Here is an 18,614-nt window from a genome sequence, read left to right on the forward strand (position 1 = left end):
AAGGGGAAATGACGAATTGAGATGATGAAACTGCACATAATCCTTTAACAGGAAGCAAACATTCAGCTTCCTGTTAAAAAGCATCTATTGGTTTCTTTACAAGAACGAAACACTTATTGGTCAGAGTTTACATGACAACTGCAGAAATGTAAGCTGTTCTTTACATTTCAATTCAATTTACATTTATTTGTATAGCACTTTTCACAATAGTTGCATATTATTTCAAAGCATTTACAGCTTTAGAAGCATTGGTCAATACTGAAGCCACATGTTCAAAAGTCTTCACACATTCAGTGAAAGTGAAAGTCTGCAGACCAAACTGAATAATTTTTCATTGCTTTCGCACAAAATGTAGTCAATGAGCACATTTTTCTAAATCCAAGAGCACTTCTGTCATTCACCTTGTAATGTAATGCATTCATTACATGTAAAATGCATTCATGTTGTAATTGTAATTAAATTCAATTCACATTTTATATAGCGCTTTTCACAATACACATCATTTCAAAGCAGCTTTACAGAAAGTGCATGAGTCCATATTGCAATTTAGAGTGATCTGTTATCAGAAGTAACTGTCTAAGTTATGTATTTCAGAAATGTACATAGGCCTATACAAAATCAAAGGTAGCGGATTTTTATTTTATTTTAACAATGTAATAATTTAATGCAGAAACAATGAGCTCATTGAAGTAATGAATACTTATTTGTATGACATTTCGAAAAATGTAGCATTGGTGCATGTTGATTCAGAGTTTGCGTCATCTGAAGTCTTCGCAGGAGTTGGTGCCGTCTCTTCACAGGTGTTGGGCATCTGAAGTCTTCATAATAGGCTGGATCCAAACTGGAGCTGACATAGTCTCTAGTTATCTCATGATGGGCATCCCAAGATAAAACCGAGAAGCAAATAGAGAATAATTAGCGTAGCTGCTGTTCATAACGTTTAGCAAGAATAATCATGTGCATTTGATCTGATATAAGGTTAGGAGATGAATTATATGAATGCTAGGCTAAATAGATGCGCCGTTAGTCTAAATTTAAACTGGGAGAGTCTGAGTCCCGACCATTATCAGTCAGGATATTCCAGAGTTAAGGAGCCAAATGTGAAAACGCTCTCCCTCCTTTAGTGGACTTAGATATTCTAGATACTACCAGAAGCCCAGAGTTTTGTGACCTTAAAGAGCGTGATGGTGACATGCATTTTCTGTAAAGCTGTTTTGAAACGATATGTATTGTGAAAAGCGCTATACAAATAAATGATAATTGAATTGAATTGAATTAATACATCATCTGCAAAACACTATATATTTGCAGCACATCTTTTGAATGCTAACACACTGCTTTCAAAACTGATAAAAAAAAAAAACACATTCAAATCAGAACGATTGTAAACTCTGTGCATTTCTGCAGGAATTATATTGAAATATAAAATCTTAGCAGAATATTTACAATAAAATTAGAGGGGTTTTTTTCAATTGCAAACAAGCATTGTTCAATACTCAAGTCATATTTTTAAAAAATCTTTGCGCATCTTTGCGCTCATGGGTGTGCTGGTCTGAATTCACAATTCAGATTTTTTCCCCCTCTCAATTCCTAGTTTATACCTCCCAATTCTGAGAAAAAAAGTCAGAATTGTGATATGTAAACTCACAATTACCTTTATACTTTTTATACTGTTTTATTCTATAGTAACCAAAGGCCATGTATGTTGGATTTGTTGTTGATCAATTGCAGAAATTTCATGTTTTCATTCCAGTAAAAGCTTCACGTAAAGCTTTTACTACAACGATTCCAGTACCACTGTTTCATATACGCAGAATATGTGGTCTGCGTAGCACACCAAGGGGGCTCCACCAACACCCTGGAAACAAGTTTAACAGAGGTGGCAACTGAAGTTCTGCATAGGGGACCCATTTGACCAGTGGCTGACCTGGGGTGCGTTTCCCGTACCACGACGTGACTCACTGCTTGACTACCAGAGTACGATGTATCTCTGAAGAAATCAACTAGCTCACGACTGTTTCCCGAAACCGTATTGTCACAAATTGGTTCCATGTCATGCACGTGGTGGAGTAACAACTTCTTTAATGAATCTGATTGAGATCTAATTAATACTAGATGTTTTGCTATAAACGACGGACAAGGCATTTGAGGACTATTTCTCATTTTTGTCAGTTATTTTGCATTATTTCCAGATTCGTTCTTCCATACTAGAGCACATTCGCACACTCTTCAAAAAATGGTGCTTTAAAATCTCTTGACAAAAACGTAAATTACATTTGTATGTATTCTAAATAAAAGATACAGATTGTAATAAATATCAGCTTGCTTATTTGGCTCAAGATAAGGATTTAACTCGAGACTTGTTGTTCCACACAACTTTGCGATGCTGTTTGCGAATGTTCTTTAGAACTTTGGTTTTGGGAAACACCGACTCGTTGAACTAAGCTGATAATGACGGAACTTTCGGGAACACACCCCTGAGCAATTCTGTTTTTTACTGTACATTCTATAAATCAGGGCTATTCAATTAGCTTCATTCGAGGGCTGGATGATTAAATAGAAAAGTTGAGGGGGGCCGGTGGGTTAAGCTTATTTATTGAAACATTATTTATTGAAACGTAACAGTATCAATAAATAACCTAAAGTAAACCTAAAAAAGTGTTGCTCCAACTTTACTTGGAAATGTGGTAGGCCTACAGTATGCAGATTTATAAGACCACAATAAATAACTTATTTACAGCTGTGTACAATTTTCCTTGGAACAAATATATTAATTATACAAGCTCAGCTATTGGTAAGAATTATTTTATTTATAATTATTATAGGCTTAAATGAAAATATTCTGAAAGTGAGACTTGGTAACCACAGGTAAAATGAATTATATATTCCTCTACCCACCTAATAAATCTAATGCAATATAAATGACTATAACATAGTATTAAATATAAATATTCCACATTTCTGCCCAAACCATGGTAAATTACTACAGTACACATGGTAAATGTTTGTAAAGGTGGTGATTAGGGGATTTAAAGTCTTCTAACTTCTGTTCATGGCACAATGTTTCTTCTGTTTTCCTCATCAGTCGTGTTGGGAATGTTGAGGCTGTTTCATCCGATTTAAAACTAGCTACACTCTCAGAAAAAAAGGTACAAAAGCTGTCACTGGGACAGTACCTTTCAAAAGGGTTCTAATATGTACCATTTAGGTACTAATATGTACACTTTTGATACCAATATGTACCTTTGAGGGACTAATATGCACTCTTTAGGTACAAAGGTGTACCTTTTGAAAAGGTACCGCCACAGTGACAGCTTTTGTACCTTTTTTTCTGAGAGTGTAAATCATTGAGTGATTTGTGGTTTTTAACAGAGAGGTGTGTCGAATTTAAACGTTTCTCACTGGATGTTGCCACACTGTTTAAAGGTGACATATTATGCCCTTTTCACAAGGTGTAATATAAATCTATGGTGTCCCCAGAATTTGTCTGTGAAATTTCAGCTCAAAATATCCCCCAGATAATTTATAATAGCTTGTCAAATTTGCCCCTTTTTGGGTGTGAGCAAAAACGCTTTTAGTTTAGTATTAGTATTTTAGTATTTTAATATTAATGAGCAAAACCTAAAGTCAGTACCTCATTGATGTTCAACTATGTGCATTAAAGAAATTGCAAAAGTAATTTAAAAAAAAGTATTTTATCTATTCATCAGAATAGAGAAACAGTTTCTGTCTGACAGACTTGCAGCCTTTAACTGAAAAGATTTTCTCTTTTTCAGGGAAGAAGGGCATGTCTCTGGCCACTTTTTCTGCCAGATCAATGTCTTCGGTCATGTTCAGATGAGCCATCTCAGCCATGACGCACTGACGCACATGCTTCAACTCCAGAGGTAGGAAAGGAATGAAGTGATCAACCAGATGATGATCTATGAGACTGGAGTGCTGAAATCCACCTGTAAAATGTAGAGAAACTAATTTCATTTATGTAATACAAGAATGTAACAATATATGTGCAGGTTTAAGGGAAATTAAATGTAATAATTTAAAAAATATAATGAATAATGCTTTTTTTATTTACCATTTCCATATAAAACTTTTCAACAACATTTATATAAATATACTTTTGCCATTTAAAAAAAAAAAGTACATTGGAAAATATATTTCAATATTCTTTCAATACACACTGTTCTTATCATTTAAGATGTTTTGAGAGATTTTAGTCTCCAGTTCATTGCTGTTCATCCTGATCTCTTCCCGTTTTTTGCCTTCTCTCCAGAAATCCAGCACCGTCTCGACAATCACATTCCCACCTGCATTACTACAAACAGAGATTCTCATTAGTTGGGTTGATCTTTTGGGAGAGTAGAGGTTTTTAATTAGCACTCAGCTTGAATCAAACAATTACATTTTTTACCTGAGAAAGATGAAGATTGCATTGTGAAATGACACTCCGTCTACACGGTCATTGTAGTCCAGAAAAGGTTTTAAGGTGTCGATCAGCTGAGGATTCATCTTGTCCATTTCATCAAATATGAACATGGAGCGAGGAAACCAATATACTTCACCAAGAATCAATTTCTTTAGTTTTTCCTGAATATACAGATGAGGGTTATAAGGATATATAGAATACACAAATGCAAATGCTTTTAAGAACATTTTTGTATATTTTTTTTTAAGAATGTGATTTACTATGTTTTTAGTATAGTAACACTTACTGCCTCTTTTTGTTTTCATTTAAAGAAATCTTAAACATTATAGCCACACAAATGTGGTTCAGGCATCGCGTATTTCAACTATCATATAAACATATAATTAGCAACATTTTAATATATAATATTTCATAGGAATATTGATGTATAATTTATTTCCATATTCACTTGTGTCTCCCAAAATGCCTGATAAACATGATTTAAGTCCTGATGTCCTATTCAGTGGACATGAATGAAATCAACATCCTGTTCTGTAACAGAAAGTCATTTTTTGATTTGAAACCCCATAACGTTTTCCTGAGATATTGGTTTATGAAATACAATTTGAAAAGTAGTCCAATTTAAATTATAATTACAATATATTATCATATTTCCATAAGAGTGGTACATTTGATCACTAAATTAATGTCAGGCATTTTTAAAGACCAAGGATAAGTTGGTATCTACACTCACCTAAAGGATTATTAGGAACACCATACTAATACTGTGTTTGACCCCCTTTCGCCTTCAGAACTGCCTTAATTCTACGTGGCATTGATTCAACAAGGTGCTGAAAGCATTCTTTAGAAATGTTGGCCCATATTGATAGGATAGCATCTTGCAGTTGATGGAGATTTGTGGGATGCACATCCAGGGCACGAAGCTCACTTTCCACCACATCCCAATGATGCTCTATTGGGTTGAGATCTGGTGACTGTGGGGGCCATTTTAGTACAGTGAACTCATTGTCATGTTCAAGAAACCAATTTGAAATGATTCGAGCTTTGTGACATGTTGCAGTATCCTGCTGGAAGTAGCCATCACAGGATGGGTACATGGTGGTCATAAAGGGATGGACATGGTCAGAAGAATGCTCAGGTAGGCCGTGGCATTTTAAACGATGCCCAATTGGCACTAAGGGGCCTAAAGTGTGCCAAGAAAACATCCCCCACACCATTACACCACCACCACCAGCCTGCACAGTGGTAACAAGGCATGATGGATCCATGTTCTCATTCTGTTTACACCAAATTCTGACTCTACCATCTGAATGTCTCAACAGAAATCGAGACTCATCAGGCCAGGCAACATTTTTCCAGTCTTCAACTGTCCAATTTTGGTGAGCTTGTGCAAATTGTAGCCTCTTTTTCCTATTTGTAGTGGAGATGAGTGGTACCCGGTGGGGTCTTCTGCTGTTGTAGCCCATCCGCCTCAAGGTTGTGCGTGTTGTGGCTTCACAAATGCTTTGCTGCATACCTCGGTTGTAACGAGTGGTTATTTCAGTCAAAGTTGCTCTTCTATCAGCTTGAATCAGTCGGCCCATTCTCCTCTGACCTCTAGCATCAACAAGGCATTTTCGCCCACAGGACTGCTGCATACTGGATGTTTTTCCCTTTTCACACCATTCTTTGAAAACCCTAGAAATGGTTGTGCGTGAAAATTCCAGTAACTGAGCAGATTGTGAAATACTCAGACCGCCCGTCTGGCACCAACAACCATGCCACGCTCAAAATTGCTTAAATCACCTTTCTTTCCCATTCTGACATTCAGTTTGGAGATTGTCTTGACCAGGACCACACCCCTAAATGCATTGAAGCAACTGTCATGTGATTGGTTGATTAGATACTTGCATTAATGAGAAATTGAACAGGTGTTCCTAATAATCCTTTAGGTGAGTGTATAAACATCTGATATCTCTGAAAAGTCCTGAATGTGCACTGTGACATGTGACATGTATGGTGTCAGAGAAATTCACTAAAATATAATGTCCACTACAGTGGACAAAAGTCTATTCCTGGGTCCCAGGAGGATAATTGAAGGATCAGTAAAAGGCGCTCACTCTTCTAAATTAATTTGGCCACACTCATAATGACAAAATGTCAAACATGGCTGGACAGAACTAAATATGTTCAAGTAAATTTTTTGTCTTTTGTTTATTTTAGATACAAAACTGCTTAAAGGAATAGTTCACCCATAAGTTGTACTTTGCTCTGTAAAACATTAGATTTATGCTTAAAATAAGGTAACGCAATTTGGGATTAGACAAATAAACCTAATTCAAGATATAATTCCTAAAAACAATCTCATTAATGTATCTTGCTAGAACTTAAGACAAAAATACTGATTAATAAAATAATATTTTGCAGTGGAAGTTATGGTATGTTATTGAGCTTTAATGTTAAAGGAACACTCCACTGTTTTTTGAAATAGGGCTTATTCACCTTCTTTCCTACATTTAGATAGGTGGGCAAATGCATTTTTGTTTCAGTGTATGCATTGTTTTAGTTTGACAGGGTCGGCGCTAGCTTAGCTTAGCACAATGAATGGAATCCTTTGTTGCCAGCTAGCATGTCCTGAGTAAAAGTGATAAAAAATAAATAAAAAACCCACCTAGTTACTTCTTGTGGCCTGCGTATTCACAACAAGTACAAATAGCGATGCAGATTAACACTAGGCGATTTCCTAGGCAGATATTGACTTGGGACTATATTAGGGGGAAGCACAGGCGAAGCACTGCTACTTAGGCGAAGCACTGCTACTTGGGCGCAGAGATATCACGCAACACATGAAATCCCATGACTTCCGTCAACATACCGGCGTGAATAGTAGCTGGCTATTTTTCCTACAGTACATGAATGGAGATGAACATGGCTAATTTTGTGAGAGACGAAGAGGGTGACTTCTCAGACAGTCAAGAGCCAGAACTATACAGAGTTTTCAGAAGAGGAGCTGCGTACTTTGGAAATAGAACGACAGGAGGAGGAGGTTGCGATCGCTCAACAGCCTGAGGACGTGAGGATGAGAGCGAACACGAACTGGTGGTGTGAATGTGGGGGAATATGCCAGTCTATGCCAACTGAAATAGAGTGTCTGTGCTGTGGCGAGTGGGACAAGTTACTGCCGTCGATGACCAGGCTCAACGTGTCAGATCAAGATGAGCGTGCCCACAGTTATGTCACAGCTACCGAAGATTTGACGGCGTTCCATCCTGCAGTACTCGATTTTTTTTTTCTGTGTGATAAAGTGAACTGGAAAAAGCGCCCCACGCCGAATGGACCAAATGGATAGCTGTCCACAGAGTAAGTGATTATTTTAAACATGACGCATGTATAGATCGACCCATATTATACCTGTATTCACATTCACATATACCACATATTCACATTTCATGTGTTGCGTGATATCTCTGCGCCCAAGTAGCAGTGCTTCGCCTGTGCTTCCCCCTAATATAGTCCCAAGTCAATATCTGCCTAGGAAATCGCCTAGTGTTAATCTGCATCGCTATTTGTTCTCGTTGTGAATACACAGGCCACAAGAAGTAATTAGGTGGGTTTTTTTATTTATTTTTGTATCACTTTTACTCAGGCCATGCTAGCTGGCAACAAAGGATTCCATTCATTAAGCTAAGCTAAGCTAGCGCCAACCCTGTCAAACTAAAACAATGCATGCACTGAGCAACATGACATCATGACTTTGCGTAAACATACACGCCACTTTCAAGTCAAGTGGCGTGTTATTTATACGCATTTTGAGCTTTCCGCGTGTATGTCCACGCGCGTGTATGTGTACGCCGTTAAACGTCCGAGTGATTCCGCGTGTATGTGTACGCCGTTAAATGTCCGAGCGAAACGGAGGAAAATGTATATCTACATCTGGGGAGCAATATTTTTTTTCCTAGGATGGTAGGGGAACACTCATAAATGGTATTAACCCGAGTGATGGGTAGGTTTAGGGACGCGGTTGGGGTAGGTCATATATATTTATATACAGTAATGTAACGTAAATCAACGGCGTTGATAAACACGCTGAAAAGCGATTATGCGTGTTGATAACACGCCAAAAATGGAAATACGAATTGGCGTGTCATACATACGCCATTTCATGAGATCAGTCTGCACTGAGACAAAAATGCATTTGCCCACCTATCTAAATGTAGGAAAGAAGGTGAATAAGCCCTATTTCAAAAAATGGTGGAGTGTTCCTTTAATGACATGGTGTGCACGCAGCTTCAGCTTCAACTATAGCTTGATCTAACCAGGCACCCATGTTTGGATCAAATGTAGACAAATCCAATCGTTGGTTGAAATCTTTTAATTAAATTTGAAACCCAACAGTTCATATTTGAGCCAAATATGAGTTGAAACCACCCAGCATTTTTTTTGAGTGTGGTTATGCATGACTCCACAGGGAAGTATTGTGGCCTTGCTCACCAAATTGACCTGCTCTGGCAGAAATCTGTTGACAAAACACTTGCAACAGCTATAGGCTACCTATTCGCTAACTAACTATGGATTATGTAACATGAAATATGTATTTTTACCTACACTGTAGATGTGTGAATGTTCTCTGTGTGGGAAATGGAGCTCAGATACAAACACATGAACATGTTTGCTGTTTTCCCCTTTTTCATATATGTTTCTTGCGATGATTTTAGCAACATGGTTTTTTCCAACTCCTGTAGTCCCATGGAAAGACAGAACCAGCGGTTTGTTTGGGTTTCTGTCAGTCATAAATGACGATACAGCTTTTAATACAACATCAGACACGATGTGCTGCCCAAAGAGAGATTTATTTAAATCTGCCTCCAAACCTGAAAGATGTAAAGATATGTGGTCAAAAATATTGTTAGTTTGTAGTTTGCAATGATAATTTATACTAAAAATGTATAATTTAGCTTATAATTTATAGGCCTACTATAACTATAAATAACTGAGCAAGCACAAAACATTTTTACAAGGTTGCATTTTGTTACACAGTACCACACCTGCAATAATGTTGCAAATTTCTCATGGAAAAACTAGTAAATGAAAGTAATGTTATAACATTTAGAATAATAAATGCTGAATTTCAGAAAGTGAATTCTTAAGAAATATAAAAACACAACACTTGAGTCTCAAATAGACAAATTTACATATCTCTCCCTTTTGTTCAAAAAGCACTGAAACATCATACAAATTTAAGACGTAGGCTACCAGGTAAATGTATGAGGTCCCTAAAATGTGGCAAGGGGGACATGGTAACATTCTACCAATAGTCCAGTCATTTTAAGCCAAAATGGGGGTCAACCTTGAACAAATTGCAACAGAAGCAAGCTCAACTGATTTTGTATCCTCAATATGTCCTGAGTAAGGAAAAAAAGCCCCGAAGAATCCCATTAGGGGAAAGTTTCGAAAAAGACCCAAATATAGCCTATTCATACGCCTATTCATTCTTTTTCTTACGTGAATAGGATAAACATTTTAACCTTTAGATATCACCATGAAAATTACTGAGTTGATTACGTACATCAAGACAAACAAAAAATGTATTACAAGTTTTTTGAAATTGTTTGTTAACATGGACAAACGGTGCATAATCTAATTACGACGTATGTGCTAATTTGCATAAATACCACAACAGGTCTAAACATTGGGTCTAGCCAGGTGAAAATGTCTTGTTGGATCTTGTTGACACATAACAGTAAAATACTTAATGTTAAGGTCTGAATGGAACTCATTTAGGCTACCCATGAGCATTAATACATAGAGGCAGGAAGAAGTACTTTAAACCAGCCTTTATTAATTATTATTGCAGAGATGGGGTTTGGGGCTGGGTCTGTGGGACTGTTTCTGGGGATTCACTTTTTATTTTACTTACCTTTTGTCTTCTGCATTCTCCTTACCATTGTCTCCTGTTCTTCCCTCAGACTCGTCCCCCAGAAACAGTCCCACGGACAAAGCCCCAAACCCAATCTCTTAATAAAGGCTGGTTTCTAAAGTACTTCTTCCTGCCTCTATGTATTAATGTTCATGGGTAGCCTAAATGAGTTCCATTCAGACCTTAACATTAAGTATTTTACTGTTATGTGTCAACAAGATTCAACAAGACATTTTAGCACAGACATAATTAGATTATGCTCCGTTTGTCCATGTTAAACAATTTCAAAAAACGTGTAAAACATTTTTTGTTTGTCTTGATGTAAGTAATCAACTCAGTAATTTTCATGGTGATATCTAAAGGTTAACATTTTTTATCCTATTCACGTAACGTAAGAAAAAGAATGAATAGGCTATATTTGGGTCTGTTTCGAAACTTTCCCCTAATGGAATTCTTCTGGACTTTTTTTTTTTTTCCTTACTCAGGACATATTGAGGATACAAAATCAGTTGAGTTTGCTTCTGTTGCAATTTGTTCAACCTTTTTTCATAAAATGAATGGACTAGGCTATAACATTTTAACCATGCCCAAAAAAAAAAACAAAAAAAAAAACTTACCACATGTAGGCTATTACGCGGGATAAAAACTCTTTCAAGACTCCCAAAAAACTTTAGCCAACACATTGCTGGAAAGTTATTAAAGTTTGCGAAATTAAGTTTGTGACATTTGAAATCACCGTAGCCTATATTTTGGAAATAAACAACAAAACATCTGAAGCGTAAACTTACATACGATACATTATTTTCCGGGTATAGCCTACTCACGTTTAGTGTCAAAAGGCAGCAAACCGTCCCATTCCAAATACACGTTAACCAGGTAAGAGCCGAAAGCCACAAGCACATCCAGGAAACCTGACGCTAATGTTATATTAGACAACAAAAATAAAACGATTAAAAGATTTTGCGCTAACATTGTGGGAGCGAATCACTCAGGCCTCTTTCAGTCTTGGTTTCATTTTTGTAAAGGAACTCGGAGGGGAACTGACGAATTAAGAAGAGTGAAACCGTATAGGCTACTCCTTCAGCAAACATTCGGCTTCCTGTTAAAACAATACATATTTCAAAGCAGCTTTACAGAAAATGCATGTGTCAAGATTACAATTTAGAGTGCTCTGTTATCAGAGGTGACTGATGAATTTCAGAAATTTACATATAAAAATCAGTTAGCTAATAATGTGTTACTACAGTTTTTTTTTTTTTTTTTTTTTTTTTAATTGGTAACAAGCATCGGTCAATACTGAAGCCACATGTTCAAAACTCTTCACACATTCAGTGAAACAGAAGAGAAGTCTGAACAATTTTTCACACAAAATGCATTCAATAACCACATTTTTCAAAATCCATGAACACTTTTGTCATTCATGTTGTAATGTAATTACATGCATTCATTACATGCAATTTATGCATGTTGTAATTGTAATGTTGACATGTATTTTCTGTAAAGCTGTTTTGAAATGATGTGTTGTGAAAAGTGCTATACAAATAAATGTTAATTGAATTGAATTCATACCTCACACTATATTTGCAGCACATTTTTGCTATCACGAATGCTAACACACTGCTTTCAAAATTGATAAAAGCACATTCAGATTGCAAACTCTGTGCATTTCTGGAGGAATTATATTGAAATATAAAATCTTTGCTGAATATTTACAATGAAATTACAGTTTTTTTATTGCTAACAATCAGTGTACATTACTCAAGCCACATTTTCAAAACTCTTCAGTCTGCATTACCAACATGAATCTTGGCCAAACAGTTAATCTCACCTCCAAAACTCACTCTGACCAACAAAACACTTATACCTCAAAACAAGCTTGTTTCAACATAACACTGGCAACAATTCTCATTCAGAAAACACGTGTCATTCATAACACACTGACCTAAAAAACATACAACAGGGAGCATTTCATAAATGATAAACTTTGATCTTTGAAACAAAAATCAGTATTTCATTATTAACATATTAACATATTAACTGTATTGCAGCGCAAAGAATGAATAAGAAATGCAGCATTTTTTATTTTCTATATATTTATATAGTCATTTACCTGCAAATATAAAAATTAGAAATAAAAAACAAAACACATTCCCAAAGCAATAATTACGCAAACAAACAAGCAAACATCAGAACATGTATAATCCAGTGTGTATTGGAGTGCCAGCTGTGTCAGGAGGCCTTTCTGTGCAATTTGTATGTTTTCTCCGTGTTGGTTTACTCTGTGCTCCAGTTTACCTCACAATCCAAAGACATACAGGACAGGTGAATTAGAGAATGGAAGTTTGCCCGAATGTGTAAGTGTAAATGTGTGTGTATGTGTGTGTGTGTGTCATCCCTGTCATGGCCCGTCCATCTGTCCAGTGTGTTTTTGACCTGAGACGCTGGGAAAGACTCCAGCCTCACCACAACCCTAGGACAAGCACTTTGGAAAATGGATGGAATTCATTGACACAGTCCAAAAGGCAGTTGAAGGATGACATGTGTAATTCAAATATTTGTCTGACTCCAATATAATTAATCTGACTCCATTAAAGTTGTTGTTATTCTTTAACCTCTTATTCTTTAAAGGTAAAGGTCTTTCTTAGAACTGATAGGAAAACGTAGGATTTAACCTGAACGTTTATGAAAGTTATCAGTGATAAAAGGAAAGATTCTCAACATTCTTAAAGCAAGCAAAGTTATTTATTAAGTTACATGTTTAAAGGGGTCATATAATGCCATTTTTGTACAACCTAATATGATTCTTTAGGGTCTAAATTAAAAGTTTGTAATATACTTTAATTAAAAATTCTCATTAGTATTGTAAGAAAACACTCATTTTACCTGGTCAAAAACAGCTCTGTTTTCAGCACGCCGTTTAAGTGCATGTGTCTTTAAATGATAATGAGCTTTGCTCACCCCGCCCCTCTGTTCTGTGGGCGTTTTGACCTGACACAACACACATGGAGTGTTGCCTTGACAACGGCGTATATATGAAGAATGGCAGCGGGAGCCTCTGAGGACACTGTGCAACCTATCAATTTGAACCGGAGTCGGACCCGGAACAAAATGACGGCCCCGAAGAAGTTCGACAATTAAGGCTCGAACATTACGTTAACCAACCATTCAGAAACGTCCTGTTCGACTCGAACAGGACGTTTCTGAATGGTTGGTTAACGTAATGTCACTTTGTGTGTACTGGCAGGGTAGAGTAGTGAGATACGAACGCTATGTGTTTACTGATGTATACGTTCATTGACAGATTGATGTTACAGCTAATAGTCATGAAAAAAAAAAATTCAGTAAATGTAGGCTTTGTCAGTGATGCGTAATGTTATCTATGCAGTATTAGGTACAACTGTCAGGGCTGAAGCACTGACATGAGGTCACGGCAGGAATGTTTCTAGCAGTAGTTGAAGGACACCTAAGATTTTGTGTGACCATTCATCTTCATGCAGTTATAACAGTTTTTTTGACATTACTTCTTAATCAGTAACAGACACCTTTATAAACCATCTACAAAAGTAAGCTTAGTGTAGTATTACCATGTTAACTTTAACACCTGCGTACACATTTTGTAATAACACAATAACCATAACGCGTCGTTCATTATAACGTGGGATTATGAATTATATTGATAACGTTGTACATAGAAAACATGCCGTAATGTACCCTGAGTGTAAACAGCCGCATTCATCGTGAAGCGTGCAGCAAGTGATTTGCAAAGATTAATATAAAGATTAATATAAAGGTTAATAAAACGTTACACTCACTTCTTCAGGAGGTGCAGCAGGAACACGAATAGTTGGTACCGATCCTTTTTTCAGGAGCAGCTTCTTAGCAAAACCAGCTTTATATTGACCTCGTTAGTAAAGCAGTCTGGTGTGTGAAATGATTCGCGCAAACATGAAAGCATTGACATTGATCGTGGGGAATATTCCCTTCGAAAACAAAACACAGCCACTGCGTTTAAAGCGGTTCGGATTTAGGAACATCAAAATGACTGCTGTGTTCGTTATTACACCCAAGAACAGAACACCACAATCGCTTAGACGACATTCTGCTCCAGCGTATCAACAATGGCGGACTATGATTGACAGCTCGCTCACGAGCGAGGGCGGGTCTGTGTTGAAACGCTGCTGTCAATTAACAATCGTGGGAGGGGCGTCCGACCTTGTGACGTCACACGGTCAAATGGCTTGATTTGAGACGGGAAAACATATTAAAGAAGATTTAAAAAAAAACACTGGATGGATTTTTACCATTTTATGATGTACAGGCACTGCCAACACACATTTCAGTATAATCAACTTGTAAAAGTGCATGTACCATTATATGACCCCTTTAAATATACAGACAGTAGGATGGAACTGAATAGAAAACTTAGTTGTAACAAATAATGCACTGTTGTGCAAATGAGGCCGTAAAAGCCTTTCTCATAGTATGAGGTTACGTGTGTGAGAGTGGCAGGGTAAAAGCCTTTCTCCTAGATCAACAGTTACCTTTCCTTCTTATACCCTGAGCAAAGCATTGTTAAACATGAGTGGAATACCAACACCGAAAGGGTAGTGATCAAGAGGGGGAGAAGAACATTGACATATTCTCTTCAATGCATGTTTAACCAATAGTACATTAGGATACTTTAATATCTCTATTAAGTTCACCACCATTAATTTCAGTTTATAAGCTGTCAGATGAGACCAAACATGATATAGTTACATATTAGAACACACTAGTAAATAAACAGTATGTAGTTGAAAGCCTATGTCCTGTGAAGCAAATGGTACAGATGTGTCATTGAGGTGAAAATGACGCTGTCTCTCCCGACAGAACCATCCTGTGCCTGGAGTGTCCCAACAGTCCTCAATCAGCAAATTGATGAAATCCCTTGCACTAGATAGGCATTAGAATACTGTGATGATGAAGGCCATTGTGCAACATTTAATTCACATGTATACATTTAAAAGGCTTTTTGAAGTAGTATACTAGGGCAGTAAAGAGTTCTGCCCATATTTGCTCTGCCCTACAATTGTGAAAAAAAAAGTGCTGCTTTCATCTATTCATCAGTATAAACGGCCAATTTCTGTCTGACAGACTTGCAGCCTTTAACAGCAAATATTCTCTCTTCTTTGGGGAAGAAGGGCATTTCTCTCACCACTCCAAATACCATATCATGAAATCTGCGTATTTTTAGATGGGAAATCTCAGCCAGGACGCACTGACGCACATGCTTCTTCTCCAGAGGTAGGAAAGGAATATAGTGGTCAACCAGATGATGATCTATGAGACTGGAGTGCTGAAATCCACCTATACAATATAGAGGAACACATTTTACATATGTAATACATTCAAGAATGTAACCAGAGAAATCAAATGTAATATATAAAAAAAAAAAAATATATATATATATATATATATATATATATATATATATATATATATATATATATATATCCTTTATATATAAATTATATTTATACATAAATATATATTTCAACGCTCTTTCAATACCCTCTTCATTGAAGATGCTTTGAGAGATTTTAATCTCCAGTTCATTTCTGTTCATCCTGATCTCTTCCCGTTTTTTGCCTTCATTCCAGAAATCCAGCGCCACTTTGGCAATCAAACTCCCACCTGCATTACTACAAATAAACACAGTTTCTCATTAGTTGGGAGAGTTTTGGGAGAGTAGAGGTATTTAACCCTCCTTGAATCTAACAATTACATTTTTTACCTGAGAAAGATGAAGATTGCATTGTGAAATGACACTCCGTCTACACGGGCATTGTAGTCCAGAAAAGGTTTTAAGGTTTCAATCAACTGAGGATTCATCTTGTCCATTTCATCAAATATGAACATGGAACGGGGAAAACTTGATACATTTCCATGAATCCACTGCTTTAGCTGTGCCTGGATATACAAAACATACAAATCCCAGTTAAGATGATTAGTTAAATGCTACAAATAGCCTACCACAGTTAAAGGGGGGGTACAATGGTGTTTCATGTATTCAGAGTTGTTTACAGTGTTAAAGAGATGGATTCTCATGCTTAACATGGCCAAAGTTTTTTAAAAATATTTTGGACGAATAACGGAGAATTTCTGTGCCGAAAATCTTACTTCCGGGTTGGTACAAGTTTCGGCTGTTTTTTTTTCGACCGTGGATCTAATGACGTAGACCAGAGTGGAACTCCTTATATGAGCATTTCTCCCGGAAAAGCACGGCCGCGCACACGTCGACTAGAGGAGAGCGCGACCGCGCACCTCAACGCGCTTCAACAGGAAATCATCGGCAGCGCTGCATAGTGTCTCCAAAGTGTGTTTTTGGATGTGAGGGAAAGCTTACCAAAGAACCCAGCGTTAGGAACAGTGGATGCTGTTTGTTCCCTGCATTTCGACGATGAATGTTTTATAAACAAAGCCCAGATCGACGGATTCTCTCTATGGCTCTGGCTTCGCCCACACGACCCGCCTCCAGACGCTCGTTTTTTTCCGGAAAGACTCGGTACAGCCTATCTTTTCTGTTATAAATATAATAAAACTAAAGACTTTTTGGAGATATGAAGGATGCAATACTACTCTATAGGTACTCAAGATTAACAGGAGATTGAGTGAAAATGAGCATTTCACCCCCCCCTTTAAGATTAAAGGAGAACTCCGGTCAATTTTAACATTGAGCTCATTTTTTTGTAAATTTGGAGTGCTGTCAGTACAGAGAACAACGACAAAAATCGGTGTTGCCTACACCGTGTTATCCTCTTTTTAAAATTTGCACCCTGTTGACTTCAATGGGGCAATATTTAAACCTGCTTTTAGCCTCTTAACATCCTTGAAAAATTGACCGGAGTTCTCCTTTAATCTTAGTCACAAGACCTAAACTGATCTTATTGGAATATACATTATTACTTACGCTATAGAGGTCTGACTTTACTTTGTGTGGGAAATGATGCTGAGATGTAAATGTGTGAACATGTTTACTGTTTTCTCCTTTTTCATACACATTTCTTGTGATGATTTTAGCAACATGGTTTTTTCCAACTCCTGCAGTCCCATGGAAAGACAGAACCAGCGGTTTGTTTGGTTTGCTGTCAGTCATAAATGATGTTACAGATTTTAGTACAACATCAGACGCAATGTGCTGCCCAAAGAGAGATTTATTTAAATCTGCCTCCAAACCTGAAAGATGTAAAGATATGTGGTCAATAATATTTTTGTAGTTTGCAATGATAATTTATGTCCTACTAAAATATAAATAATGTATATTATAACGTATACCATAACTTATAATGGGGGACTAAAACTGTACTAACTTAGTCCAGTTCAGACTATGTTGGTCTTAACTGGACAAATTTCTCATGAAAAACTAGACTTGGTAGTATATGAGAGTAATGTTAACATTTAAAATAAAAAATGTTGAATTTCAGAAAGTTAATTCTTAAGAAATATAAAAATACAACACATTCCACACACAAAAAAACTTTTTTTTACATTGCTGGGAAGTTATTAAAGTTGCGAAATTAAGTTTGTGGCATTAGGAATCACCGTATCTTTTGAAAAACAATCAACAAAACATCTTAATCAGAAAATTACATACGATAGTCCTACATTATTTTTCTGTTTTACTCACATTTAGGGTCAAAAGTCAGCAAACCATCCTGTTCAGAAAACATGTTAAGCAGACCCAGATAACATGACGCTAATGTTATATTAGACACCAGAAATAAAATTAAAAAATGCTGCGCTTTCATTGTGGAAACTAATCACTCTGGTCTCTTTCAGTTTTCCCGTTTCGTTTCTGAAGAAAGTAGGAGGGGAAATGATGAATTAAGGTGAGTGAAACTGCAGAAGAACCGCTAACACGGAAGTTTACTTTCGTTTTCATTGACGTCATAAAAGAGGTGTAAACTAATAAAGAGAACAGCAAATACAAAATGTGAGAATAGTGAACCTAGGAAGTGGTTGTTCCAGAGACAGATAACCTGGAGAGAAGGCAGTAAACGGGCAGTATTGTGGCCTGTTGCTTCTTGACGCGCTCCAGTGAGTCAGGGAAAGGAGAATTGCCGTTTTGTACCTGCATATCTTCACACAAGCCTACTCCGGTCTAAGCATGTTGGCACAGCTTGTCATTCCTAAAGCACTCCTCTGTAAACCTGCGATCTGCTCAAACCTGGTCAGTGACTCCACGCCTGCTCACAATCACAAACCCTATGCTCACAATCACGACTAACGCACACCTCACAATCACAAACGCTA

At 37.0% G+C, this 18,614-nt stretch overlaps 2 protein-coding genes across 2 annotated transcripts; both read right to left on the reverse strand.

Annotated features, from left to right (window-relative positions):
* Nucleotides 1–3,468: 3,468 nt before the first annotated feature.
* On the reverse strand, nt 3,469–11,356 carry LOC307146420 (torsin-1A-like). Its single transcript, XM_079850400.1, has 5 exons — nt 11,147–11,356; nt 9,011–9,276; nt 4,412–4,587; nt 4,182–4,315; nt 3,469–3,950 (listed from the first exon to the last, which is right to left on the reverse strand). Exons 1-5 carry the CDS (start codon nt 11,292–11,294, stop codon nt 3,700–3,702), a joined length of 975 nt encoding a protein of 324 aa, XP_079706526.1. The 5' UTR covers nt 11,295–11,356; the 3' UTR covers nt 3,469–3,699.
* Nucleotides 11,357–14,613: 3,257 nt separating this feature from the next.
* On the reverse strand, nt 14,614–18,158 carry LOC307146443 (torsin-1A-like). The gene is made up of 5 exons (XM_079850433.1): nt 17,989–18,158; nt 17,272–17,537; nt 16,096–16,271; nt 15,873–16,003; nt 14,614–15,668 (listed from the first exon to the last, which is right to left on the reverse strand). The coding sequence occupies exons 1-5, from the start codon at nt 18,107–18,109 to the stop codon at nt 15,418–15,420; spliced, it is 945 nt and encodes a 314-aa protein (XP_079706559.1). The 5' UTR covers nt 18,110–18,158; the 3' UTR covers nt 14,614–15,417.
* Nucleotides 18,159–18,614: the final 456 nt, after the last annotated feature.

This window comes from Squalius cephalus (assembly GCF_949319135.1).
Source record: "Squalius cephalus genome assembly, chromosome: 18".
NCBI lineage: Eukaryota > Metazoa > Chordata > Actinopteri > Cypriniformes > Leuciscidae > Squalius > Squalius cephalus.